We start from the raw sequence: 27675 nt of genomic DNA, 5'->3' as shown, positions 1-27675 counted from the left end.
TGCTCAGGCTGGTCTTGAACTCATGGGCTCAAGTGATCCTCCCACCTCAGCCTCTCAAACTATAAGCATGTGTCACCACTCCTGGCTTATACATTTTTTTTAGTTTCTTTTTTATAACTTTTCAGTTTATTGCATGAAGGAGTTACAGTAGTCCAAGTTAAAAGTAGACTCCACAGAGTTACATTACACAAGCTGTGAGGTTCTTACACTTGTGACAAGGGACAAAAGGGAAACTACTCATTGCACAGAAATCCTCACTTAAGCCACAAGCACTTAAAAGTCATAAACCTTTAGCTGATTATCCCTAGCTAGGCCAGTCTACACCAGGAAATGGCATATGTTCTTGTGCTAGTCACTGTAAAGCTGAATTACTTCTCCAAATTCTGTATGCTCAATTACTGTACCATTGCAGGCAAATTTCTTTACTTAAAGGCCTTAACTAATTTCCTTTCATCATAATAATCAGCAATCCCTTAGACAGTAGTAAGGGTCTTCCTGCGGTTTTTCTATTGAATTCTTATATGGATATAATCTTCAGTGCCAGCAGGAAGTAGGCAGAGGGAATAGGGCTTTGGGGAAAAAGAGGACTCAGAGGGAGAAGCTGTTGAGACCTTGGTGGCAGCTCAGTTACTGAGACCTTTAGTTTCATTATCTGTTAGAATTTATTCTGTTGTAGGAGTTAGACTGTTGAGAGCCACAGCCAAAGGGGCCCCAGCAAACTTCCAGCTGCCAGCAACAAGCTGCCAGCTGATGATTGGCTCACAGCGGCCCCAGCAACATCTAGCTGATTGGCTCCTCTGCGGTGATGTTCATTGGGCTGTTTCCCTGCCCTTCAGACTGCCGGCTGATGATTGGCTCACATCAGCCCCGGCAACATCTAGCTGATTGGCTCCTCTGCGGTGATGTTCATTGGGCTGTTTCCCTGCCCTTCAGACTGCCAGCTGATGATTGGCTCACAGCGGCCCCAGCAACATCTAGCTGATTGGCTCCTCCACGGAGCTGCTCATTGGAGGACTTCTTTGGCTCCGCCCACGCAACCCAGCCAATCGGCCTCAAGAACAGGAGGATTGTGGGAGGTGGTGAGGGTTGTGTGGGGGTGAGAGGCTTGTGGGAAGCCGGTGGTGGCAGTTGGGCTCTGAGGGGTTTTTCCTGAGGAGCTGTTTTGTTTGGCGTTTGTAGTTCTAAAAATAAAGTTTGTTTCTTTTGACAAGTGGCTCCTGAATTGTGCCCAGCCAGACTGCGGCATTTGGTGGCTCGCACGGGGAGCGACTGAGGGTAAGTAAACTGCTCGCCCCTGAGGGCAGGGCAAGAGGATGGGTAGCCATTCTAAGATTCCTCTTTTGTTTTGCTTCATTTTTGTTTTAACTTGCCTGTCCCTGGAGAAACCGCTCACATCTGAGGAAAAACTATTTGCGTCTGAGGAAAAACTATTTGCGTCTGAGGAACAGATAGGGAGAAAGGACGGATGCACATGTCAGGAGGATAGAAAGGCTGTCATAATGATTTTGTGTGGTTCCATTTTTATTTCATTCTGTCTCAGTTTTGTTTGGTGTTATCTTGTTGGGTTATATTATAGTAGAAATACGGGATCAGCAATTAGTAAAAAACAAACCGAAAGACTGTTAAGTAAATTGTTAGAGGAAGGAGGCATCGCAGTAAAATCAAGAACAGTCAGGGCATACGTTGATACAATACAACAATGTAGCCCATGGCTTTTTAAGGAGGAGTTGTTAGATATATCACAATGGAACCATCATGGTGAAGATTTAAAAAGAATAGAAAAGAACAACCCAGGGACTCTGCCAGTTGGCACATTGACATTGTGGGCGTTGGTATCTGGTTTGCTTAGTCCAAAGCCTTCAATTCAGACAAGGGTAGAGGAAGGAGAAGACATATTGATTCAAGTAAAAGAGAAGGTCTCTCAAATTAGTCAGAAAGAGGAAAAGATTCAAGTAAAAGAGAAGGTCTTTCGAGCTAGTGAGACAGAGGAAGGAAGTTTAAAGCAGAAAAAGCCATCAGGGGAAAAGTTACAACAGGAGACTGCTAATAACACCTTTCTATCAGAGAGTGTAAGTGTCCAACCATCAGCACCACCTCTACAGGAGACTGCTACTAACAGCATTCTATCACCAGAGGACATAAGTGTCCAATCAACAGCACCACCTCCATATGCTAGGAGACTCCCAACCCCCGCAGTTGATAGTTGGGATCCTGAGACAGGATCTCAAGTATGCCCTGTATTTGAGGTAGGAGGGCAGCGAATTTACCAGGGTTTAAATTTCAAAACAGTGAAGGAGCTAAAAGAGGCTGTAACAACCTATGGTCCTCAAGCACCCTTCACTGTAAGCTTGGTCGAATCCATTAACAACTTGAACATGACGCCAGCAGATTGGGCTAATATGTGTAAAGCTGTGCTAAATGGAGGACAATACCTGTTATGGAAGGTTGCCAATGAGGAATTTTGCAAGGAGACGGCTAGGCGAAATGCAGCAGCTGGTTATTCTCAGAGAAATCTAGATATGTTGTTAGGAAAGGGACCTTATGAGGATCCGCAGCAACAAATTGCATATGATCCTGGCGTATACTCACAAATTGCTGTAGATGCAGTTAAGGCATGGAAGACTTTACAAGGACATGGAGGTTTACAAGGTCAATTATCTAAGATAATACAAGGAGCTAATGAACCTTACGCTGAATTTGTAGATAGGCTTATTCAAACAGCTACCAGAATTTTGGGGAATACAGAACAAGCAATGCCATTAATAAAACAACTGGCTTATGACCAAGCGAATCGTTGGTGCAGAGATATCATTAGACCATGGAAACAGGAAGATTTAAACACATATATTAAATTATGTAGAGACATTAATGAACAAGAGCAAGTCATGGCAGCTGCAGTAAAACAGGCTTTAGATGCCAGAGACATTAATGAACAAGGGCAAATTGTGGCAGCTGCAGTAAAACAGGCTTTATATACCAGGCCAAGAACATGTTACAATTGTCAACAAACAGGACATTTTAAAAGGAATTGCCCCATAGGAGGAGGGTTTAACAAAACTAGGTATCAAAGGAGTAGAATACCGGGTATTTGCCCACGATGCCGTAGAGGGAGACATTGGGCTAATGAATGCCGTTCTCAAACCACCATAGAGGGTACTCCATTACATTGGGCTAATGAATACCGTTCTCAAACCACCATAGAGGGTACTCCATTAAAAAACGAACAAGGACAAGGTGTTTATCCACAATATCGTGGACAAAGGCATCGGGCTCCGCTGCCAAAAAATGGACAGGGGGCCCCAATGCTCCGGGGCCCCAAACCACAAATATACGGAGCACTGGAGGAACCCAGCAACCCCATCAGGGTAGTGACCAGGACACATTGTCCATCAGATCCCTCATCAGACAAACCAGAGGGAGCGCAGGGTTGGACATCTGCGCCTCCGCCAGATCAGTACTAACTCCAGAGATGGGAGTTCAAATCATTCCCACAGGGGTAAAAGGACCTCTTCCCAAAGGAACAGTAGGCTTATTATTGGGACGCAGCTCTTCTACTCTAAAAGGACTTTTGATAAGTCCTGGGGTAATTGATCCCGATTATGAAGGTGAAATAAAAATTATAGCCAGTTCTCCAAAGGGTATATCAATAATTTCACCAGGAGATAGAATAGCACAATTACTAATAATACCAAGCCTACATGATAAATTTTCCAGTCATGCTGTAGAAAGAGGTTCCAAGGGATTAGGCTCCACAGGTGTAGATTGGGCTATGCTTTCTTTAAATTTAGATTCTCGCCCCATGCTAAAACTAAATATTCAAGGACATGAATTTAATGGGCTACTGGATACAGGTGCAGACCTTAGCATCATCTCTCGTCAAGAATGGCCAAAACATTGGCCATTACAACAAGCCACTCAAACACTTCGAGGCCTAGGAGTGGCGACTAATCCTGATAGAAGCGCAATGGTATTAGATTGGAAGGATCCTGAAGGATGTGAAGGAACTATACAGCCATATGTATTGGATCATCTTCCCGTAAATTTATGGGGACGAGATGTCTTAGATCAATTAGGTTTGACATTAACAAATAACACCAATCAAAATGCACCCACTATTATGGCTAGACAAGGTTTTAGGAAAGGAAAAAGATTAGAAAAACAAGAACAAGGTATAGCAGCACCAATACAAATAGATCAAGGAACAGACAGACATGGGTTGGATTTTCACAAAGGGCCACTGAGACAATAAAAATTACATGGAAATCAGAAAGACCAGTATGGGTTCCTCAGTGGCCCTTGACTAAAGAAAAGATACAAGTAGCCCATGATCTGGTCAAACAACAATTAGCGGAAGGACATATACAACCTTCTGTATCTCCCCATAATACTCCCATTTTTGTCATCAAAAAGAAATCTGGTAAATGGAGATTATTGCAAGACCTAAGAGCCATTAATAATGAAATGGTCATTATGGGACCTGCTCAGTCGGGGATTCCTCAATTGTCTGCTTTGCCAAAAACTTGGTATGTTTTAGTTATAGATATTAAAGATTGTTTTTTTTTCAATTCCAATTCATCCTGAGGATAGTCCACGTTTTGCATTTACTATCCCTGCACTAAATCATGAAGGTCCTGATCAGAGATATGAATGGAAAGTACTCCCTCAAGGGATGGCTAACAGCCCAACTATGTGTCAAATTTATGTTAACAAAGTAATCCAGCCACTTAGAAATCAAAATCCTGAACTACAAATATTTCACTATATGGATGATGTACTATTAGCACACAAAGCTAAAAACACATTGCTAGAATGTTATGCCACACTTACAAATTTATTAAAAAATTATAATCTAGAGATAGCAATAGATAAAGTACAATTAAATTTTCCAATTAATTATTTAGGAGTTCTATTATCCTCAACCATGGTCCGTCCACCAAAAATTCAAATACGAGTAGATCAACTCAAATCACTTAATGACTTTCAAAAGTTATTAGGAGACATAAATTGGATAAGGCCTTATCTAGGTATTCCAACAGGAGAATTGGGACCTTTATTTGATATCTTAAAAGGTCCATCAGATCCAAATTCACCCCGAATGTTAACGCCTGAAGCAAGAAAAGCATTAAAAATCATTGAAACATATATGGAAAATATGCATTTGGATAGAATTGATATAAGTTTGCCTTTATTATTTATTGTACTACCAACAAAAAATATTCCTACAGGAGTATTTTGGCAAGAAGGTCCATTATTATGGATACATTTATCTTATTCTCCTAACACTATTCTTACTAGGTATCCTGAGGCTGTAGGACAATTAATACTCAAAGGAATAAAAACAGCAAAGGGAGTATTTGGAATTTCTCCCAATAAAATTATTACTCCATATACTATGAATCAAATTGATGAATTAGCTAATGAGTTAAATACTTGGGCAATAATCATGTGCAAATCTAATGTTTCATTTGATAACCACTTACCATCTAATCCTTTATTGTCTTTTTGGTCATTGCATCCTGTAATTTTTCCAAAAATGACAAGAAAAACACCTATCATGAATGCTCCAAATATATTCACTGATGGGTCAAATAATGGTACAGCAGCAATAGTTACACCTGATCAAACTTTTACATTTTTAGTACCCAAACAATCAGCTCAAAAGGTAGAGCTTAATGCAGTATTACAAGCTTTTGTGATGTTTAAAGATTCTGTATTTAATTTATTTTCTGATAGTCAGTATATAGTTAATGCTATAGTATCCCTTGAAGATGCTGGTAGGATTTCCCCTTCTTCTACTGTTTTCTCTTTGTTTTCCACTATACAAAGTTTAATCTGGGACAGAAAAGATCCATTCTTTATAGGACATATCAGGGCACATACAGGATTGCCTGGAGCCCTTAGTTTGGGCAATGATTTAGCAGATAAAACTACACATGACATACATATTTTCTCTACACTAGAAGAAGCTATAAATTTTCATAAAAGGTTCCATGTCAATGCTAATACTTTACAAAAGCGTTTTAAAATAACTAAGGAACAAGCTAGACAAATAATAAAACAATGTCAAAATTGTGTGACCTTTTTACCACAAGTTAATCTTGGAGTCAATCCTAGAGGATTGATACCTAACCATATTTGGCAGATGGACGTCACACATTTGCCAGAATTTGGAAAATTAAAATATTTGCATGTTACAGTTGATACTTCTTCTGGATTTTTGATGGGCTCCCTTCATGCCGGAGAAAAAACTAAAGATGTTATAGCTCATTGCTTACAAAATTTTGCCACTGTGGGCATTCCAAAACAGTTAAAAACAGATAATGCCCCTGGTTATACTTCTAGCTCTTTTAAACAATTTTGCTCATCATTTGGCATTACTCATATAACAGGAATCCCATACAATCCACAGGGACAAGGCATAGTTGAAAGAGCTCATCAAACTATTAAAATGTACTTATTAAAGCAAAAAGACGGAATTGGGAAGGGGTATATATTCCCCAAAGATAAACTTAAAATAACCCTTTTTACTCTAAACTTTTTAAATTTGGATTCATCAGGACTTAGTGCTGCAGAAAGGCATATGTGTCCAAAAAATGTACATAAGCCCAAGGTACTTTGGAAAGATATTCTAACAGGACAATGGAAAGGTCCTGACCCAGTAATTGTCTGGAGTCGGGGGTCTGTTTGTGTGTTTCCACAGGAAGAACAGCAGCCGATTTGGATTCCGGAGAGATTAACTAAAGTCCTGACCCAGTGATTGTCTGGAGTCGGGGGCCTATTTGTGTATTTCCACAGGGAAAACAGCAGCCGATTTGGATTCCAGAGAGATTAACTAAAGCGATTTCTACAGACCAAAAAGAAGATGATTTGGCTCAAATCCATAACAGCTGATATCCAAAACTCCAATTTAGCTATCCTTACATCTGCGACAGAACCAGGATGCTTTTTTCAATATCTATTTTATTATTGCCTTTTCCCATATCATGAAGTTCTATTTTGGTTTTTGAGCTCATACAGACCTAAGTTAATGTTTTGCTGATCAGTTCTATTTTTTTTTTTTTTGACTATAGAGTTTTTAAACATTGCAATGGAGATTTCACCTGTAAAAAGTTATAAGGCCTTTACTATTATGTTATGTGTTATATGTATTATATTATGTGTGCACACTTGTGTTTTGTGTTATATGTTTGAATGTACGTATGTCCATATATCATATATGATGAGCGCTCATGAAAAAATGGATCCAAATATTTTTTTTTTATTCACGTGATTAAAATGGTTTAATTTAAATTGGGTAAATAACTATTAAGAATTGTTTTAATATGTAAACAAGAAAGGAGATTAACAGATCTGTTTGTTTACTTTCACCTTTCCTTTTCATTATATTTAATAATTCTCACCTTACCTTTTCATTATATTTAATAATTCTCTTCAAGATAATGTAAATTGTTAAGAAAATTGTTTTCTTTTAGTGCCTTCTGGAATGTTACATAATTTTTTCTTTAGCCATTATTGCCAGAATTCCTATCTTCATCCCAGTGCCAGTGAAGACAATGTAAATTGTTAAGAAAATTGTTTTCTTTTAGTGCCTTCTGGAATGTTACATAATTTTTTCTTTAGCCATTATTGCCAGAATTCCTATCTTCATCCCAGTTTCGGTGAAGACAAAGATAAAACTAATCTACAGCTTCTGCAATAGCCATCACTGAACTGCTTGCAGAACTTGCCTAAACTATGTGCAGAACTTGCAGAACTTGTCTAGACTTGCCTAGACTATGCATTGTGAACTATCTGTTGGTGCAGCGACTTGTGGTAGTGTTGGGGTATTTTTGCTGATGATGTCATCGGTGGTACAATTTTTCCAACAAGAGCCATCAATTGGCTTAGTGTATCTTCCTCCCTTCTGCTTTTCATGACAAAGACCTCTCCACAGGTGTGGCTGTATACTGGACCGGTAGTCAATGACGGGTAAGATCCAATTACAATGGTACCAACCTAAGACAGGAGGCTGACGCCCTGAGGTCAGCTCATCCGAAGACGGGTAAGGACCATATGTAGTATTGGACAACCTAAGGCAGGCACGGTCCCCAAGCCACATGCTTGTTGTTTAAACAGAGAGGGGGAGATGTTGAGAGCCACAGCCAAAGGGGCCCCAGCAAACTTCCAGCTGCCAGCAACCAGCTGCCAGCTGATGATTGGCTCACAGCGGCCCCAGCAACATCTAGCTGATTGGCTCCTCTGCGGTGATGTTCATTGGGCTGTTTCCCTGCCCTTCAGACTGCCAGCTGATGATTGGCTCACAGCGGCCCCAGCAACATCTAGCTGATTGGCTCCTCCACGGAGCTGCTCATTGGGGGACTTCTTTGGCTCCGCCCACGCAACCCAGCCAATCGGCCTCAAGAACAGGAGGATTGTGGGAGGTGGTGAGGGTTGTGTGGGGGTGAGAGGCTTGTGGGAAGCCGGTGGTGGCAGTTGGGCTCTGAGGGGTTTTTCCTGAGGAGCTGTTTTGTTTGGCGTTTGTAGTTCTAAAAATAAAGTTTGTTTCTTTTGACAAGTGGCTCCTGAATTGTGCCCAGCCAGACTGCGGCATAGACTAAGGAGGTGAGACAGAAGAGCCTGAAAGTCCTCCAAAGAAATTATTTTCCTTTGACAGTAGAGCAGCCTGGGGCCAACAAGAGTGGTATACTCACACTGAGCACCTTAACTGACAGCTGGTAGCTCCGCCCACATGTTGGGCTCTTGGGCTGCAGCTGCTGCCACCCTGAAGTGCAGCCAAGCTGCTGGGCAATGCTGACAAAAATGGCGTATAGCTAGAGCAGAGACAGGAGCTGGGACTGCAGGGCTTGCAGTATATAATGTCAGCTCCAGCTGCCTCAGAGAGATTAGGGAAGGAAGCCGCTGTTGATGTAACCACTGCTCTCCAACCATTTTCTGACAGCTACAGCAGTAAAGCAAGTAGACTGATAGCTCAGTCCTGCGCTGGGTCAGGAAGACGTAGATCCCTCAGATCCCCATCCCAGCTGAACTATAGTTGACATTGCCGCTGCTTCTAGGATCCCATTGGAGACATCAGGAGTCCAAACTTTAGCCCTACCACTCCCAGGGAAGCTACCGGAGCTATCAATCAAGTGGCTGCTGCTTCTGTGGACTGTGTGAGCTGAGAACACCAGGACTGCTTCATATACCTCGTGATTGCTCAGAGAGCCTCCAGTTCTGCCACCACCCCTCCAGAAGCCAGGCAATTGCTCTAAGAGACTTCACTTCCTGGGGCAGCTTCAGGACAACCTGTGGCCACCCTGATGACTCCTCCCTGCAGCTGTTCTGCATGTCTCTGCCCATCTTCAACTATTCTCAATTGGTTTGGCAAGGAGCACTTCTCCCACCCATGACAGCCAGAGCATGCAGGTTCAGTATGCCAATGCACACTGGCATGACTAAGCAGAAAGTCTGTGGTTAGCAGACAGGAAATTGCGCATGCTTAGACCAGCACATGCTTGTGCATTCAACCATCTCTCTTCTTTTTTAAATGGTACTGGTAATTGAGACCAGGAGCACTATGCCTTGGAGTTTTATCCCCAGACCTTTTTTTTGAGGGGTACTGGGAATTGCACTCACGGGCACTCGACCACTGAGCCACATCCCCAGCCCAATTTTGTATTTTTTTTAGAGACAGGATCTCACTGAGTTGCTTAGCACCTCACTTTTGCTGAGCATGGTTTTGAACTTATGATTCTCCTGCCTCAGCCTTCCGAGCTGCTGAAATTATAGGCATGCGCCACCATGTCCAGCTATCCCCAGGCCTTTTTAAAATTTTATTTTGTGACAGAGTCTCACTAGATTGCTCAGCATGGCCTCAAATTTGCCATATTGCCTCAGCCTCCAGAATAGATGGGATCACAAGTATGTAATACCGTGCCTGGCCCTATGCAAGTACTCTTCTCAGTCTCATCTGGCCAGTATGGGACTTCATCCTGTACACTTCCCCCATGTGCTGCAACAAAGGCCCCATGTAAAGCCTTGTCCAGATGGTTCTATTGCCTTCTGATTTTTTTTCCTGGTGATTTTTATCTCAGAGTGGACTAAAATGATTAAACCAAGAGCTGGTAACACCAAGGGCTGCCAGCCCTGAGAATACCTAGCAGCCAGGCAGCAGTGAAGAGCAGTAGACAACTGAAAGCTGAGTGTTGAGAGCCACAGTTTAGTCAAAATGACACCTGGCATTTTTGCCAGAGGGAGTGGTTGAAAGGTGACCCTGCTCTGGGATTAGGGTGGCTCCAGGATTAGGGCGGATCCTGCTGCCCCAGACGCCCCCTACTTAGGAGTTCCCATTGAGTTCTCCCTGGGTTCTGAGAGAATTGGCATGCGGACTCTGGTGGAGGGAGTGTGTTCCCGGGAAGTGTGTGTAGAGTGCCGGTGAGAGTTCGGGAATAAAGGTTGTTGTTTGAACCTACATGGCTATGTGGCCACTGGGTTATTTTGTGCCCAGACAGACTGCAGCATTTGGTGGCCCATATGGGGAACACCTGAAGCTTGGAGGTAAGTGAAATTGCACGCCCCTGAAGGAGAACAAAAGAATGGGTGACCATTTCAAAAAACAATGTGTTCTTGTTTTGATTTATTTTGTTTTTATTTCAAGTTGCCTTTCCCTAGAACTTTCTCAGGCAAACTGGGGAAAATGGTTGACTCAAAGTTTGAAGTTGTTCGCCCCTGAAAAAGAAAAATTGTTAGAGGAAGGAGGCACCCCAGTAAGACCAAGAACAGTTAGGGCATATGTTGATACAATACAAAAATGTAGCCCATGGCTTTTTAAAGAGGAGTTATTAAATATATCACAATGGGACCATCATGGTATCCTGTGAAAGGATTTTTCTTCAACAAGAAAGAGATTGCTTGGGGCTGGGGATGTGGCTCAAGCGGTAGCGCGCTCGCCTCGAATGCGTGCGGCCCGGGTTCAATCCTCAGCACCACATACCAACAAAGATGTTGTGTCCGCCGAGAACTAAAAAATAAATATTAAAAATTCTCTCTCTCTCCCCTCTCTCTCCTCTCTCACTCTCTCTTTAAAAAAAAAAAAAAAAAAGAAAGAAAGAGATTGCTAGTTCTGTTTACTACACTTGTCTAAGATCTTGGTTTTTACAGACATCTGATTAATTTACAAAGCTAAAGTGTTGAAACATCAACCACTAAATATAAAAGCAAGTACTCTTTACTTATTAAGTTCCATAAGGTAATATATTTAAACATTATGTGTGTTTTCATAAATTGGTAAATGTAAAAATGTTTAATATTGCTTTGTGTCTATGTCTTTGCTGAAACAAGGTTACTAAGAGTTAAGATTCTATCAGGTGTAATTTATATACAAAGAGTATAAGAAGTTTCAGTTGGATTTCAATTATAGTATTATAGTACCAAAAAGCATAAAAATATTTCATCTTATTAAAGTGGAGTAATTTGTCTAAATTCAAAAATTTTATAAGGGTCGTTTCAAAATGTGAATTTTTAAAAAAGGGTTAACAGCTAGAAAAGAGATATAAAAAAATTCAAGATGTGGAAATATATTTTAATATAAAAGGTTAAAGGAAAAAGAAATGTTTCTAGATGAGATAATCTTTGTGTGATAAAGTAAAAAGTTGTAAAATGTCTAAGTAAGTTGCAAAAGGCTTTCAAAGGTTAAATTAAAGGTGGTTAAGATGCCTTCATGGCAGAGGAAAGATTGCGTCATTCGAAGCCTAGTTAATCTTAAAAGCATTACTTAAAAAAAAAAAAAACATAAAAATGGGAAGATAATAGGATAAAAGATATTTGGATAAAGAAGATTAAAAATTTAAAGTGGAAAACTTTAAAGACATAAGTACAGAAAGGTAAAAAAAAAAGATAGAAAAGATGTAGGAAGACAAGAATTTTAAACCCACAAAATAAGAAGCAAAAAAAAAAAAAAACACTAGGAGGCAAAAAAACAACTAAGGGTGAATGTACAAACCTTAAAAAAAATGCAGATAGAAATTATGAATCTGAGTGGGAGTGCCAGTAGCTCTCAGCTCTTGGTGTATCTGTATGCCGTGGGTACCAGTGGTTCCCAACAGCTGGTGTCAACAAGTCTCCCATCTGCTTTTAGGTGGCTCCTCAGCAGCTGGGACTAGCAGCAGTTTTTCTGGCAGCTGAACCTCTTCTGCAGTTCTCAGCTGCCGCAGTCTGTCTGGGCACAAAATAACTGAGCCGCCACACAGCCTTGTAGGTTCAAACAGCAACCTTTATTCCCGAACTCTCACAGGCACTCTACACACACTTCCCGGGAACACACTCTCTCCACCGGGCTCCATGCGCCAATTCTCCCGGAACCGCCGAGAGAACTCAATGGGAACTCCAAACAAAGGTATTGTGCCTATCTACACCTAAAAAATATTTTTAAAAATAAAAAGGGTCAGGAATGTAGCTCACTGGTCAAGCACCTCCGGGTTCAATCCCCACTACCAAGAGAGAGAGAGAGAGAGAGAGAGAGAGAGAGAGAGAGAGAGAGAGAGAAGAGCAGTTTTCAGGCTGTATCTAGCCCTTATTAAATTATTCCATTTAATAAAGCAGTAGTTGTCCTGATCTAATCCATTTGATACAAGTGCTAAGGCAGAATGACTTGGTAACTTGTATGGGTAAACATAATCAATCACCAGACAGTGGACATACAGAACTTATAAAAAGAGTAATACCCCTAGCTGCAGAGCACAATTATAAGGCACAGACTGATAAATTAATTGTGCTGATAAAAAAACAACCACCTGTAAATATCAAATTAAATCAGAAGCACCTGGATGCATGGGTATATCAAACCCATAGTAGGGAAATTTATCAAACACATCAAAACACAGATGATGCAACTCCTCACTTGAAACATAATAGGAAGGGCACCTAAGACTCTGCTATGGTGGCACAAACTGACCCATCAGTCACTGTAACAAACCATCCAATGAAGATGTCACATCAGGAGGTCAACAGGTAATAAACTCCCAACTCTGTCCCCAGAGCTTCAGTTCAGCTCCATCCCTGCTTGACATGGCCCACTTTGAAACTGCCTGCCGTTCAGATGTTCTGGATATTCTAGACAAGTTCTGCACCCTGAACTAACCCTCGCCTTGCCTGGAATAGCTTGGCACACTGCATAGCTCTGTACCTTGAGCAGATTCTATGCCTCCAACAGATTCTTTGCTGGGTTTATAAATCTTTTTTTTTTTCCTGCCATACTAGGGATTGAACCCATGATCTCTATTACTGAGTTATATCCCAAGTCCTCTGTTGTTGCTTTAATATATTTTGAGACAGGGTCTAAGTTGTGGAGGCTGGCCTTTAACTTGAGATTCACCCTGTCTCAGCCTCCTAAGAATGGCATGGGCCACTGCTTTGGCTGGGTAGGTAAAGCTTATCTGACCACCTGTAGTAACTTTTGTCCATCTGTATCAGCTCTCTGCCTTTGCTTTCAGTTCTGTCTCTTTAAAACCTGTGGCCTCTGTTAACCTTTTCTTAGCTGCCCTGTAACCTACATATTATTGTGTAAAGTGTGATGTATGAGTTAAGTGTTATAGATATTAGTAATTAAGATTAGGGCTGCGGATCAGCAGTAGCACACTTGCCTGGCATGACTCAGCACTTCATATAAATAAATAAAATAAAAGTCTATCAACAACTAAAAAAAATTATTTAAATCTTTAAAAAAAGAAAAAAGATTAGACTGTAGTAAAAAAAAAAAACTTATTGCCATGCTTCTGATACCAAGTAAACCATTGTTTTGATGAATAAAAGCCAATGAAATGAAAGTGACACAGCTTGTAAATTTATTATGATCCAATAAATTATGACATTGTAGAAAGACACAAATGCATCCAGCCAATGTTGGCACAGCTTACTCACAACACCAGTTCTATGACGCCACTATTACTCTGATACCCAAACTGTTAGCTACCAGGCAGGCACTTTTAGGAGCAAGCTCCTACGTTCCAAGTTCTTAAGCTTCTGACTCTTTAAATGACAAAGTTGTTTTGTTTGTTCCAGCTAAAGTCCTTTGCAGAAATTTACAAGTAACCAGCAAAAATTGCCAAGTCACTCTGACTCATCATTTTAAGGCAACCTAGAAATAAACTTTACTTACTAAAATGCAAAATTCTCTGCCCAGAGGCATTTGTGTCTGATATTTTTTTAAAACACATGATATATGACTTCAAACTGAGTATGCCCAGAAATGTGCTCACCTCTGCATATGATGATGAGTCTTTATGATATGAATATATAAAATTTTCCCCAATAAAAGTCTCTTGCTTTTTCAGGAATAACACTACTTTGAGAGTTATCTTCAATGTTCTTACTTGCTGCAAGTAATAAACCTCTCCGGGCTCTTTTATCTTCTAGTTGTGGTTATTAGTTCTGCACTCATGAAAAGGTGCATCCAGTAGGATGGAAAGTTCAATGCCAGCCTTAGCAATTTATCGAGGCACTAAGCAACTCAGTGAGACCTGTATCTAAATCAAATACAAGGGGCTGGGGATGTGGCTCAAGTGGTAGCGCACTCACCTAGCATGCGTGAGGCACTGGGTTCGATTCTCAGCACCACATAAAAATAAATCAAATACAAAATAGGGATGACCCAGTCTGGGTCAGAAGACCCAAAACCAAGAACTCTAAGGGCAGGAAAAGATGGATGTCCTGATTTGAGCAGTAAGACAAACATAATTTAACTTTCCTCTAACTTTTTTTCTACTTAGGCCCCCAATCAATGGATGATACCCACTCACATTTGAGAGGAACATCTGCTTTATTGAGTCCATTGATTCAAATGCTAATGTTTCCAGAAATACCCTTACAGCAAACTTAGTAGGGTGGGGTGTGTGTGTGTGTGTGTGTGTGTGTGTGTGTGTGTGTAGCGGGGGTGGGTTATGGGACTTACGACACACACAAAAGGACTGGACTGGACGGGACGTGGATGACAGACTTAAAGGAGGAAAGATTTATTTTGGCTCACAGTTTCAGAGGTGTCACTCCATGGTCACTTGGACCCATTGCTGTGGGCTTGTGATCAGGCACAATATCATGGCAGGGAGTGTGTGGCAGGGCAAAACTGCTCATTGCTGGGCAGTCAGGAAGCAGAAAAAGACAGCCAGAAGCCAGGGACAAAATATACCTTCAAAGGCATATCCCAGGCTGGGAATGTAGCTCAGTGGCAGAGCTTTTTCCTAGCATGTATGAGGCCCTGGGTTTGATTCTCAGCACCATATATAAATAAATGAATAAAATAAAGATCCATCAACATCACACTCCCAAACCTCAGTGACCCACCTCTTCCAACTAGACCCCACCTCCTGAAATTTTCACCACCTTCCTATAGCTGAGGGGTGGGGAATGGGAGAATGGAGACCAAGTCTTTAACATACAAACCTTTGGAGACATTCCAGATCCAAACTATATAACACAGAAACACTCAGAAATAATTTTTCTATTATTTAGAAATAATGTTTATCTAGGTATCCCTTGGCCAAGTCAAGCTGACATATAAAATTAACCATCATAGATTGTAGTATTCCTAAAATTGATTTAAGATTCAAAGTAATCCTTATCAAAATCCCAGCTTGGGCTGGGCAAAGTGGCTTATGCCTATAATCCCAACAACTCAGGAAGATGACATAGGAGGATCACAAGTTCCAGGACAATTCAATTCCCGATATATATATATATAAAAGCTTATTTCTGTGCAAAAATTGACAATCTGGTCCTAAAATTAACAAGGAAATTCAAATTCTAAAATAGCCAAAACAATCTTGAAGAAGAATATTAGAGTTGGAAGACTCACACTTCCTAATCTCAAAATTTACTACGAAGCTATAGTCTTCAAGGCAGTGAAATATAGCATAAAGATAAACAGATTGATGGAATAGTTTTGAGACCAGAAATAAATCCTCATGCTTATGGTCAATTAATTTTCAAAAAAGTACCAAGAAAATTCAACAAGGAAAGGATAATCTTTTCAACACATAGTACTCATTCAACTGTGTATCCACATGTAAAAGCACAAAAACTGTGATGATCAATTTTAGATTTTGACTAAAAGAAAGATGCTTACATGGCCCCTGAAACACTGTTTCTGGGTGTTTTGGTGAGTGATTTTTTTCCCTTTTCTTTTTCTTTCTTTCTTTCTTTTTTTTTTTTTTTGTACCAGGGATTGAACCCAGAGCACTCAGCCACTGAGCCACATCCCCAGTCCTGTTTTGTATTTTATTTACAGACAGGGTCTCACTGAGTTGCTTAGCACCTCGCCTAGTTGCTGAGGCTGGCTTTGAACTTGCAATCCTCCTGACTCAGCCTCTCAGCCACTGGGATTACAGGAGTGCACCACCATGCCCAGCTACAGTGAGTGTGTTTTCAGAGGAGATTGATGTGAGTTGATGAACTGATGAGGTAAAATCTGCCCTTGGTTGGGTGGGGAGCTTGGACAGTGATGGCGGAGCTGACAGAACAAAAAGGGAGAAGGGTGAATTCTTGCTCTTACTCTTCTGGAGCAAGATGCCCTACTTCTTCTGTCCTTAGACTTTAGGAATCCATGATTTTTTTTTTTTTTTTTTTTTTTTTTTTTTTTTTTTTTTGGTATTTGAAGACTGGGATTTGCATCCCTGGGACTCTGGGACTGAGCCATACTATAAGACTTTTCTGGTTCTTCAGCTTGCAGAATGCCTATTATAGAACTTTTTATTCCCCCAAATCATGTGAGCCAATCCTTTCTCATAAATCTGTATATCTACATCTGTATCTCTCCTCTGTTGACTCTATGAAAAACCTTAACTAACACAAATCCCTTCCTTATACCATATACAAAGATTAACTCAAAATGGGTCATTTATTAAAATGTGAGAACTAAAACTATAAAAATCCTAGAAAAAAAAATTGGAGCTAAATCTTTCTTTTTAACCCTCAGTGAGACAAAGCCTTCTCAGATGAGTCTGAAAGTATGTGATAAAGAAAAAAAGCACAGGTAAACCAGTCTTTATCAAAAACAAAAATTTCTATATTTTAATGGATACCATTAAAAGTGAAAAGATAAGCCAGCATGGTAGCACACGCCTGTAACCCCAGCTACTCATAAGGCTGAAGCAGGAAGATCATAAGTTTGAGCAATTTATCAAGACCCTGTCTCAAAATAAAATAAGTAAAAAAAGGCTAGGGAACAGTTGAGTTGTAGAAGTCTTGTCTAGCATGTGCATGGTCCTAAATTTAAATTCCAGTACCATAAGAAAAGTGGGGAAAGGAAAGACAATCCACAGAATGAGAGAAAATATTTTACAGATCACATATTGGGTAATGGGCTTATTTCTGGAATATAAAAAGAACTCTTGTGGGGCTGGGGATGTGGCTCAAGTGGTAGCATGCTCGCCTGGCATGCATGCAGCCTGGGTTCAATCCTCAGCACCACATACCAACAAAGATGTTGTGTCTGCCGAAAACTGAAAAATAAATATTGAAATTCTCTCTCTCTCTCTCTCTCTCTCTCCCTCTCTTTAAAAAAAAAGAACTCTTGTAACTCAATAATAAAAGACAGATAATCCAATTTTAAAATATGTAAGAGATCTGAATACATACTTCTTCAAAAAATATACAAATGGCCACTAAGCACACAACAACATGCTAAAAATTAGCCATCAAGAAAATGCAGAATGAGGGGCTGGGGATGTGGCTCAAGCGGTAGCACGCTCGCCTGGCATGCGTGCAGCCCAGGTTCGATCCTCAGCACCATATACAAACAAAGATGTTGTGTCCACCGAAAAACTAAAAAATAAATAAATATTAAAATTCATTCTCTCTCTCTCTTAAAAAAAAAAAAGAAAATGCGGAATGAAACCACAATGAGATACCACTTCACACTAACTAGAATGGCTACAATAAAAAATATATATATGTATTAGTGAAGGTGTAGAGAAACTAGATCCCTTAATTACTTCTTGTAGAACTGTAAAATGTTGTAACCATCTTGGAAAAGAATCTGGTACTTCCTGAAAAGGTTAAACAAAGCCAGGCACAATGGCAAATGCCTCTAATTCCAGCAACTCAGGAGACTGATACAGAGCATGACAAGTTTGAGACCAACCTCAGGAAGTTCAAGGTCAGCCTAGGGAACTTAGCAATACCCCATCTCCATATAAAAAATAAAAACTGGGCATGGTAGTGCACACCTGTTATTCCAGCAACTCAGGAAGCTGAGGCAGGAAGAGCTTAAGTCATAGGCCAGCCTCTGCAACTTCCAAGACCCTGTCTCAAACAATAGGGCTGGGAATGTACCTCAATGGTAGAGTGCCCCTGGGTCCGATGACCAGTACTGATGGGGAAAAAAGGTTAAACACAGTCAATATGTGACTTAGCAATTCTTATCCTAGGTATATATGAAAGAGAAATAAAACATGATCCACACAAAAACTTGTACACAAAAGTTCACCCCAAAATTATTCATAATAGCCAAACTGTGGAAACTATCCATATGTTCCTCAACTGATAAATGAATAAACAAAATAAAAGGTGAGGAACAGAACAATCAATACAAAGGGCAACTGAAGCTTAGGGAAGGAAAGCTTCAGAAAATCATATTATTTGGATAGATAGAATGATTCTAAATTTTTGAATTTCCAATGAGATAGATCCTAGTAATTTAATACCAATTTAAAGGATTTTCTAAGAGTATTTTGACTGACTACAGGTTTTGACTCACAATCCTGCTATAGAACCTAATCCCTATGTAAAATGAACTCTTTCCATTGTTCAGAGATAGGCAATTCTGTTATGAACCTTGTAATTTGGTGAGAGCTTCTCTGTACTTTCTCATGGCCACTGCTCTGCCACCAAGGGGCAGCCGTTGCCTAACTCTCCCTACAACCAAAGATAAATGAATTTAGCAGGGACATGTGACTCCTGGATAGCCAACCCATAGATTGCTGGTAGGAAGAATAATGACCCACAAAGATGTTCATGTCCTAACCTGTGGAACCTGTCAATATGGCAAAACAGTCTTGAGATGGGCAAAATTATCCTGGATTATCCCAGTGCGCTCAATGAAATCACAAGGGTCCTGATAAGAGAGAGAAAAGTCAGAGATGTGACCACTGATGCAAAGGTAAACCAGTATAATACAAGGCCCATGGAAGGAACATGGGCAGCCTCTAGAGGCCACAATAGGAAGAAAAAAAATTTTTCTAGAGCCTTTAGAACAAATGCAACCCTGCCAAAACCTTGATTTTAGCCCCATGGGGCCCATTTTGAATCTCCATAACTATAAGATAATGTATTTGTGTTATTTAGAGCTACTAAGTTTATAGTAATGTGCTATAGTAGCAATAGGAAGCTAGTACAGTGGGTCATTAACCTATAAATAGATAATAACAGATAAATTGGCCAATTTCCCAATCTCAGCAATCTGATTCTAAGTACTGAGACTTGATAGAAGTAGATAAACTGATGGAGATATACATGTCATGGCCATGAGATGAAGTTAGGAGTAAAGAAGACTATGAGACAAAGAAAGAAGCCAGCACTTAAAGCTTAAGACCTTGTGCCTGATGGTTTTCTTAATTGCCTCCCTCAGCAATCTTTTCAAGAATTCTCCCCAATCTAAAGGTAGCATGAATGAGTCTACCCCTTTCAAAAAGAGATCAACTAGAATCAAGGTCTCACATACAGTCTGCCTTATAAACCAGATCCTCTGAGGGAACTTCCAACCCTACTTTATTATTCAAGCTTTACTTACTACTGGGAGTGATATAGACATTTGGAAGAAACTCACTAACCACATATACTGCTATTATGAATACATTCCTTCAAAATATTCCTTAATAAATGCAATGAATAAGTTAATCTATAATTCATAAGTGTCAAGATACAACTGCCCAAGTATTTATTAGTCATAAGGATAGCACAATAAAATTCTAATGCAACAATATGAAAATAAAATTATTTTTCACCAAATCACACCTCTTGGTTCTTACCATGTAAGGATCCACAGAAAGATAAAGAGTTCTAACTTGTACTTGTCCTTCATTAATAGTATCTGGTATACTGACTTCTTCCAATCGGAAATTCTCTGCCACTGGATTACCATTTTTTCCTAAAATATCAGGCAAAAATTTAGTCAAAGAGTCACTTCCCTATATACAGTTACTATTTTTTAAAAGATCACCTGGGATTCAGGGCACTCCCTTTTAAAACAGGCATGAATAAATCTATATTGTCTTGTAACTTCTCTGAAATTATAACAATGACTCAGCATAGTCTCAAGCAGTTTTCATCACTCTTGATGTTCTCCAAGAAGTTCTTTTCAAAGATTGCTGTCAGCTTCTAATTTTTTTTTAATTTTTTTAGTTGTAGATGAACATCTTTCTTTCTTTTTTAATATTTATTTTTAGTTGTAATTGGACACAATACCTTTATTTCATTTATTTTATTTTATTTATTTTTTTTTTAAAGAGAGAGTGAGAGAGGAGAGAGAGAGAGAGAATTTTTTTTTAATATTTATTTTTTAGTTCTCGGCGGACACAACATCTTTGTTTGTATGTGGTGCTGAGGATCGAACCCGGGCCGCACGCATGCCAGGCAAGCACTCTACCACTGAGCCATAACTCCAGCCCTCTAATGATTATAGGTAAATCATCTCACCTGTTTTAATTTTAGGATTTCAAAAAACATAAAATCGCCTTCAGCTGTCTTTTTAATTACGAAAATTAAAATTTACAAACTAGTAGAAACACTTCCACCAAAGTGAAAAGTTAGGTGAGTTTTGCTTCCTCATTTTAAGAAGCAAACAGAATCTTTCTAAATATATATATATATATATATATATATAGAGAGAGAGAGAGAGAGAGAGAGAGAGAGAGAGAGAGAGAGAGATAAATTCTAACTATCCAACTACAACTAAAAAATAAATATTTTTTTTAAAAAGTTTCGGGCTGGGATTGTGGCTCAGTGGTAGAGCACTCACCTAGCATGCGCGGGGGCCCTGGGTTCGATCATCAGCACCACATAAAAATAAATGAATGGAATAAAGGTATTGTGTCCAACTACAACTAAAAAAATAAAATTTAAAAAAAGTTTTAAAAATCAACAAATTAGAAATGTTGAGGCATGAAAAAAGTCTGTAAGCAGAAAATGTCATCACTAAAAGTTTACTCAGATTTGATAACTTTAACATAAGTAATCTGCCTTTTCAAGAATCATCAAATTTCTAAGGTGGGAATAGAACGTAGAGATCTTTTTTCCCCACTAGTACTGGGGATTGAATCTATGTGTGATCTACCACTGAGCTATAGCCTCAGCCCTGTTTATTTTGAGATAGGGTCTTACCAATTTGCCTAGGTGGACTTGAACTTGTGATTTTCCTAGCCAGTCTCCCCAGTACTGGGTTTTAGAATGTAAGGATCTTATTCTAACTGCCCACTTTTCTAAAACTGAAGTCAGAAAAGTTACATGACTTCCTTAGGTCACAGTAAACAGTAAAATGAAGAGAACAGCGGGCCCAAACTTTTCAGGTTACTTACATACCTAAGTTTCTATGATTCAGTTAGATGTCAACTCTAACATAAGTCAGTACATTTAACATAAAACAGAAAATCAAATTTTAAGAATCAATGATACTTGGGGCTGGGGATGTGGCTCAAGCGGTATCGCGCTCCCCTGGCATGCGTGCGGCCCGGGTTCGATCCTCAGCACCACATACAAAGATGTAGTTTCCACCAATAACTAAAAAATAAATATTAAAAAATTCTCTCTCTCTCTCTCTCTCTCTCTCTCTCTCTCTCTCTCTCTCTATCTCTCTATCTCTATCTCTATCTCTCTCTTTAAAAAAAAAAAATCAATGATACCTCCAGGCCTGGTGGCATATACCTGTAACCCCGGCAATTTGGGAGATGCAGGAGGATCACAAATTCAAGGCCAGCCTTAGCAATTCAGCGAGGCCCTGTCTCAAAATAAAATATAAAAAGGGCTAGGGATGTGGTTCAGTGGTTAAGTGCCCCTGGGTACAATCCCTGGAACCCTCCCCCACCAAGAAAACACACTTATTTGTAATATGTGGCTTTTAAATGTTATGATACAAAAAATACCTTATCTCATCAACAATGGTCTTGATAAGTTATCATTTGAAAAAGTACTACATTGTTTAAAGAGTTTCTTCTGTTATATTATCTTAATATTTTACTACCTTAGTTCACCAAATTAATATCATATTAGTTTTTATTCCTTCATATACATCAGCAATTATCAAAAAATGCAGTTATTCATTCATTATAGACAAATACCTACCAGGTCGGGAATTTAATACCACTTGCTGTACAATCATCACTCTGTTTGTGCAGTCGTCTCACAAGATTTCTGTATAATTCCTATAAATAGAAAAATGCTTAAATCACAAGAAAGATCTAAAGTATTTGCTATGCTTTGGATAGGGAATGTCCCCCAAAGGCTTGATCCCCAATGCAGCAGTGTTCAGAGGTGGAGTTGTTAGGATCACAGGGCTCTGACCATATCAGGTACTCTCTCTCTCTCTCTCTGCTTCCCAGCTGCCAAGAGATGAGCAGTTTTTCTCCTTCATTGACCTTCTACCATGATATTGTCTTGCCTCAGGTCTAAAGCAATGGAGCCAGCTCATCATGGACTAAAACCTCTGAAACCATGAGCCAAAATAAATCTTTCCTCCTTTGAGTTGCTTATATCAGGTGTTTTGGTCACAGTGGCAAAAAGCTAACAGCATTCAACAACTTAAAAATTAAAGAGAAATCCATTTGTGCTTCTGAATGACAAGAAAAAAATAAATATTTGAAATTAAAAGACATAATACTTTTCTATCAGAGTTTGCCTCCTAAAGCAAATATATGAAGAAATACTAAATTCAGTTAGAATTCTTAGTTAATAGGAACAATTTCACTGAAGACTGAAGGAGGCAAAATGATTGTGGCCTTAGATAATTCAAGCACATTTCGTCTACATACCACCATGATTAAGCATCCTAATATGGCTTGATTTAAAGAAAAATATGAGAGGTTGGGGTTGTAGCTCAGCGGTAGAGCACAACCTCGCATATGCTGGGTTCGATCCTCAGCACCATATAAATAAATAAAATAGAGATATTGTGTTCAATTACAACTAAAAAATAAATATATAAAAAAGAAAAATATGATATATTCCTCCTCCAGAGATGCCTAGCTAATCTAGAGGCAAAATAACTGAGATTAACTGAGATATAATCAAAATTTTAAAAGTTCTTTCTTTTATTCACTTATCAAAATGGAAATCTTCTATAGTTTTGCTGACAAAAAGCAAACACATTAAAGCTGGATTTTTGTTGTTGTTCTGTTTTGGGGGATAAGGTCTTGCTATATTGCCTGGCTGGCCTTGAACTCCTGGGCTGAAGTGCTTCTCCTTCCTCAGCCTCCTGAGTAGCTGGGACTACAGGTGTCCCAAAGCATTTTTTTTTTTTTTTTTTTGGTACCAGGGACTGAACCCATAGGAACTTAACCACTGAGCCACATCCCAGCCCTTTTTATTTTTTATGTTGAAACAGTCTTTCCCTAAGTTGTTGAGAGCCTTGCTAAGTTGCTGAGGCTGGCTTTGAACTTGCAATCCTCCTACCTCAGCCTCCTGAGCCAAGGAGATTATAGGCATGCACCATGGCGCCCAGCTCCAAATGTTACATTTTCTATCATTTCCCCAAATCTTCCCCAAACAAGGCTTTTACATACACAACCTTTTAGCAGCCTCCAACTCTCCTGCAAGTACCCTATACTAAAGGAAAATTCTACTCCTTTTTAAGACTAAATGTCTAGGGCTGGAGAATACTTGCCTAACATGCATAAAGCCCTGGGTTTGTTCCAACACCACAAAAAATAAAATAACTAAATGTCTGTGTCAGTCAGCTTTTCATCGCTGTAACTAAAATACCTGACAAGAACAACTTAAGAGGAGGAAAAGTATATTTTGAGCTCACAGTTTCAGTGGTTCAGTCCATGGTTGGCTGACTCCACTGCTCTGGGCCTGAGGTAAGCCCAAATATCATGGCAGGAGGTGTGGTAGAGGAAAGTTGTCTGCTCATGGCAGCCAGAAAGCAGAGAAAAAGATGCCTCCAGTGACCTACTTATTCTAGCCACACCCCACCTGCTTATAGTTCTACCCAGTAATCCATTCAACTATTAACCCATCAAATGGATTAATCCATTTGATTGTGTCACAGTTCTCATAATTTAATCTCTCACCTCTGAATATTCCTACACTGCTTCATGGGCTTTTTGAAGAATATCTCAAATCCAAACCATAACAATGTCTGATGTTGGTGACATTCAGTAAGATAGAAAGAACATGGAAATATGTATTATTTGCTTCCTTGTTTTATATACATTTTTACATACATTTATATATATTCTTATTGGTTGTTACAGAAATGGCTAGCTGCCATCAATATTCATTCTCTTCTTCTAGATACAAAGTTGCCAGATAAGACCATATTTTCCAGATTCACCTTAAAGCAAATCCCAGAATCATCCCATTTCACATAAAATCCTTCAGTTAAACCATCTTTGATAATGGATTGTTTCCAACTTAAACACCATACCATTATTACACCTAACAAAATTAACAGAATAGGTAATTCCTTAACATCATCTAACACCTAGTATATACTGAAATTCTCTGATTGCCTCAAAGATGTCTCTTATAGTTGATTCATTAGAATCAGGATTCAAAGTTCACATACATTTGGAACTTTCTATTTCATGCTATTGCTTTGTTTCTTCATTCCTTTGTTTGTAAAACGTTCCATGATAGCTTCCTAATAGTGTCATTTGCATTTTTCTTCTATCTTCGCCCATTGCTTGTCACTTGTAAGTAAATCTAGAAGCTTAATTAAATTCAGTTTCATTTTTTTTTAGGCAGGAATCTTTGAATGTGGTCTACCTACATCCTATTTCATTACATCATGAAGTCCATAGGGAAATGTCAGACACCATGGGTGTTAATTATGTAGTATTAAAAAGCAAAGTTTTTCCAAGGAAAGTAGGTTCAACTACCCTTAAGTGGTTATTAATCATAATGATGGTTAAATTTTCAACTAAAGGAACCTTTCCAAATAAAGTTTTATATTTGTTTTCTTTTCTACTCTCAACAGTATGCTTTATTTCTTTAAAATGTGCAGTAGTGCATGCCTATAATCCCAGCTATTTAGAAGGCTGAGTCAGGAGGATCACAAATTCAAAACTAGCCTGGGTAACTTAATGAGACCCTATCTCAAAATAAAAAATACTGGGAATGTAGCTCAGTGGTAAAGAATACCTGAGTTCGATCTCCAATACCACAAAAATAAAATAAATAAAATTACAAAACTGTATATCTGTCCAAATACTTAATTATAAGAACAGTTCTCTCCCTCTAAATTAGAAAGTTTTCAAGTGCCAAATATAAGAAATGCAGGATAACTGTACAATACCCAACAGCACAACAAACAACATATTAAGAATATAAAGCACTTGGTTTAGTTAACATCTAAAATAAGATGCACCAAATACAAGATCTGAAAGGAGGGGTAGTGATAGTGATAGATTCATTCCAAGTGAAGAGGAAAAAAAAACTCAACAAATCTTATTTGGTATGATACCAAGTGGGTTCCTAACTGGTGCTAAGTAATATTCAAAAATAATACAGATGGATGATCAACTGAAAAATTTTCTCAGTACCAGTCATAAAGAGTGTGCTATTTGGGGCTGAGGTTGTGGCTCAGTGGTAGAGCGCTTGCCTTGCATCTGTAAGGCACTGGGTTCAATCCTCCACACCACATAAGATAAATAAATAAATAAAACAAAGATGTTCGACTAAAAGTGGGACCTTGAAAAATAAGGGTTTCGGGCTGGGGATGTGGCTCAAGTGGTAGCGCGCTCGCCTGGCATGCGTGCGGCCCGGGTTCGATCCTCAGCACCACATACCAACAAAGATGTTGTGTCCGCCGAGAACTAAAAAATAAATATTAAAAATTCTCTCTCTCTCTCTCTCTCTCTCTCTCTCTCTCCTCTCTCACTCTCTCTTTAAAAAAAAAAAAAAAGAAAAATAAGGGTTTCTCAGTCTGTTTCCTAAATTTTCCTAGATGCCAAGAACTAAGCTAAAGACTTCTTATTCATTATCTTGTTTAAACATAACCCCAGCCCCAAAACTGCTCTGTGAAGTTGGTAATATCACTTCCATTTTATAAAGGAGGAAAGGCAGATACAAAGAGGTTGAAGGTTGTCCAGGGTTCCATTACTTGCAGTAACAACACTAGAACTCATACTCACATACCATTTTCCTAACATGAGCTTCAAATATGCAGTACTGGGAAATCACACCCAGGGCTTCATACATGTCAGGCAAGCACAAAGTACATCTCTACCCCCTAATACCTTTTAATAAAACACTTCTTTATGCTTATCTTGTTCTAGTACTCCACCACAAATGACTTTGCTGACCTTTGCTTTGTCCTGCCAGTCCTTTCCTCTCCTCTCCCCAAGTCCTACATGTGAGAATCCTGCATGGCTCTTTCCTTTCTTAGTGACCTCATTTTCCTCTACAGCTCCTACTACCAGCTACTTACGTGGAAATTACTAATGACCTGCTCCAATAGTCTAAAATTTCTAAGACTGTCAGCACTAATAATATTTGTGTAAGTTTTGTTCAATGATTTAAGTCTGCCCCTATGCCTGGTACCACCCAATAGAGCGATGTTAACTAAAAGTCCCAGAGGCACCTCAATTATATCTAAACTTAAAGTTGCTTACCTCTAACAATTCTCCCCCCCCCCATCCTCATTTAGTAATGGGGATCAAACCCAGGGGTGCTTTCCCACTAAGCTACAACTCCAGCCCCTTTTTTTTTCTTTTGAGACAGGTTTTTGTTAAATTGTTGAGGCTGGCTCAGATTACAGGCAAGGACCACCACGCTCGGCTACCCAGCTAACAATTCTTTTTTTTTTTTTTTTTTTTTTTTTTTTTGGTACTGGGGACTTAACCCGGGGTGTTTTACCACTAAACTATATCCTCAGTCCTTTTTATTTATTTATTTATTTATTGAGACCAGGGGCTTGCTAAATTTCCTAGGCTGGCCTCGAACTCGCGATCCTCCTGCCTCAGACTCAGGAGTCACTGGGATTACAGGCCTGCACCATCCCCTAATAATTCTTAAAAAACAAAAAACGCCTCCTTTTCGGTCATTTCCTACCCTAGTATCCTTGGCAAAAATGCCAGCGTGGACAGTATTTCCGGGAGGAAGGCGGGAGGACAACCCTGGTTTGGAGCTTCCTCCCTTACCGCACCAACCTCACCTAGTTCAAGAAAAGAAAACCCAGCGACCCTCAGCGTGCCACTCACCGTCGCGGAGCTTGGGGGCGATCTCGCGAGATTTGACGAGAAGAAAGGGGCTGGCTCCAGCGCGACCTTGGCCCTCCAACCACACCACGCAGGCGCAGGACTAAGCCTGGCTCCGAGCTCCCGGGGCTCCCAGAGGCAGGGTTTTGAAGTTTAGGCAAGATTCTTCTGGTCCCCACGTTTCCGTCAGAGGCCGGGGAAATACCAAGCTTCAAAAGATACGTCTGAGCAAATACATTAATAAATTAACCAGGATTGGTCCCCTTTGGTCATCCCTACTGCCTGGACCCAAAGA

The 27675-nt window shown here is 39.6% G+C and overlaps 1 protein-coding gene across 9 annotated transcripts in view; it reads right to left on the bottom strand.

Moving 5' to 3' along the window:
- PTGR2 (prostaglandin reductase 2) overlaps positions 1-27456 on the bottom strand; it is a 50390-nt gene extending 22934 nt beyond the window's left edge. For 3 of the 9 annotated variants that reach the window (XM_081289506.1, XM_081289514.1, XM_081289507.1), the window contains exons 1-3: positions 27235-27373; positions 22306-22385; positions 19998-20116 (exon numbers count right to left, since the gene is read on the bottom strand). In XM_081289506.1, the coding sequence (XP_081145632.1) occupies positions 19998-20116; positions 22306-22342 (156 nt within the window). In that variant the 5' untranslated portion in view covers positions 22343-22385; positions 27235-27373. The other 6 variants (XM_081289510.1, XM_081289512.1, XM_081289511.1 and 3 more) reach the window with 6 other exon arrangements.
- Between the last annotated feature and the right edge of the window lie 219 nt (positions 27457-27675).

Source organism: Spermophilus citellus, assembly GCF_964194105.1.
Source record: "Spermophilus citellus genome assembly, chromosome: 4".
NCBI lineage: Eukaryota > Metazoa > Chordata > Mammalia > Rodentia > Sciuridae > Spermophilus > Spermophilus citellus.
The sequence above is the reverse complement of the archived record's forward strand: the minus strand, read 5'-3'. Positions and strand labels throughout refer to the sequence as shown.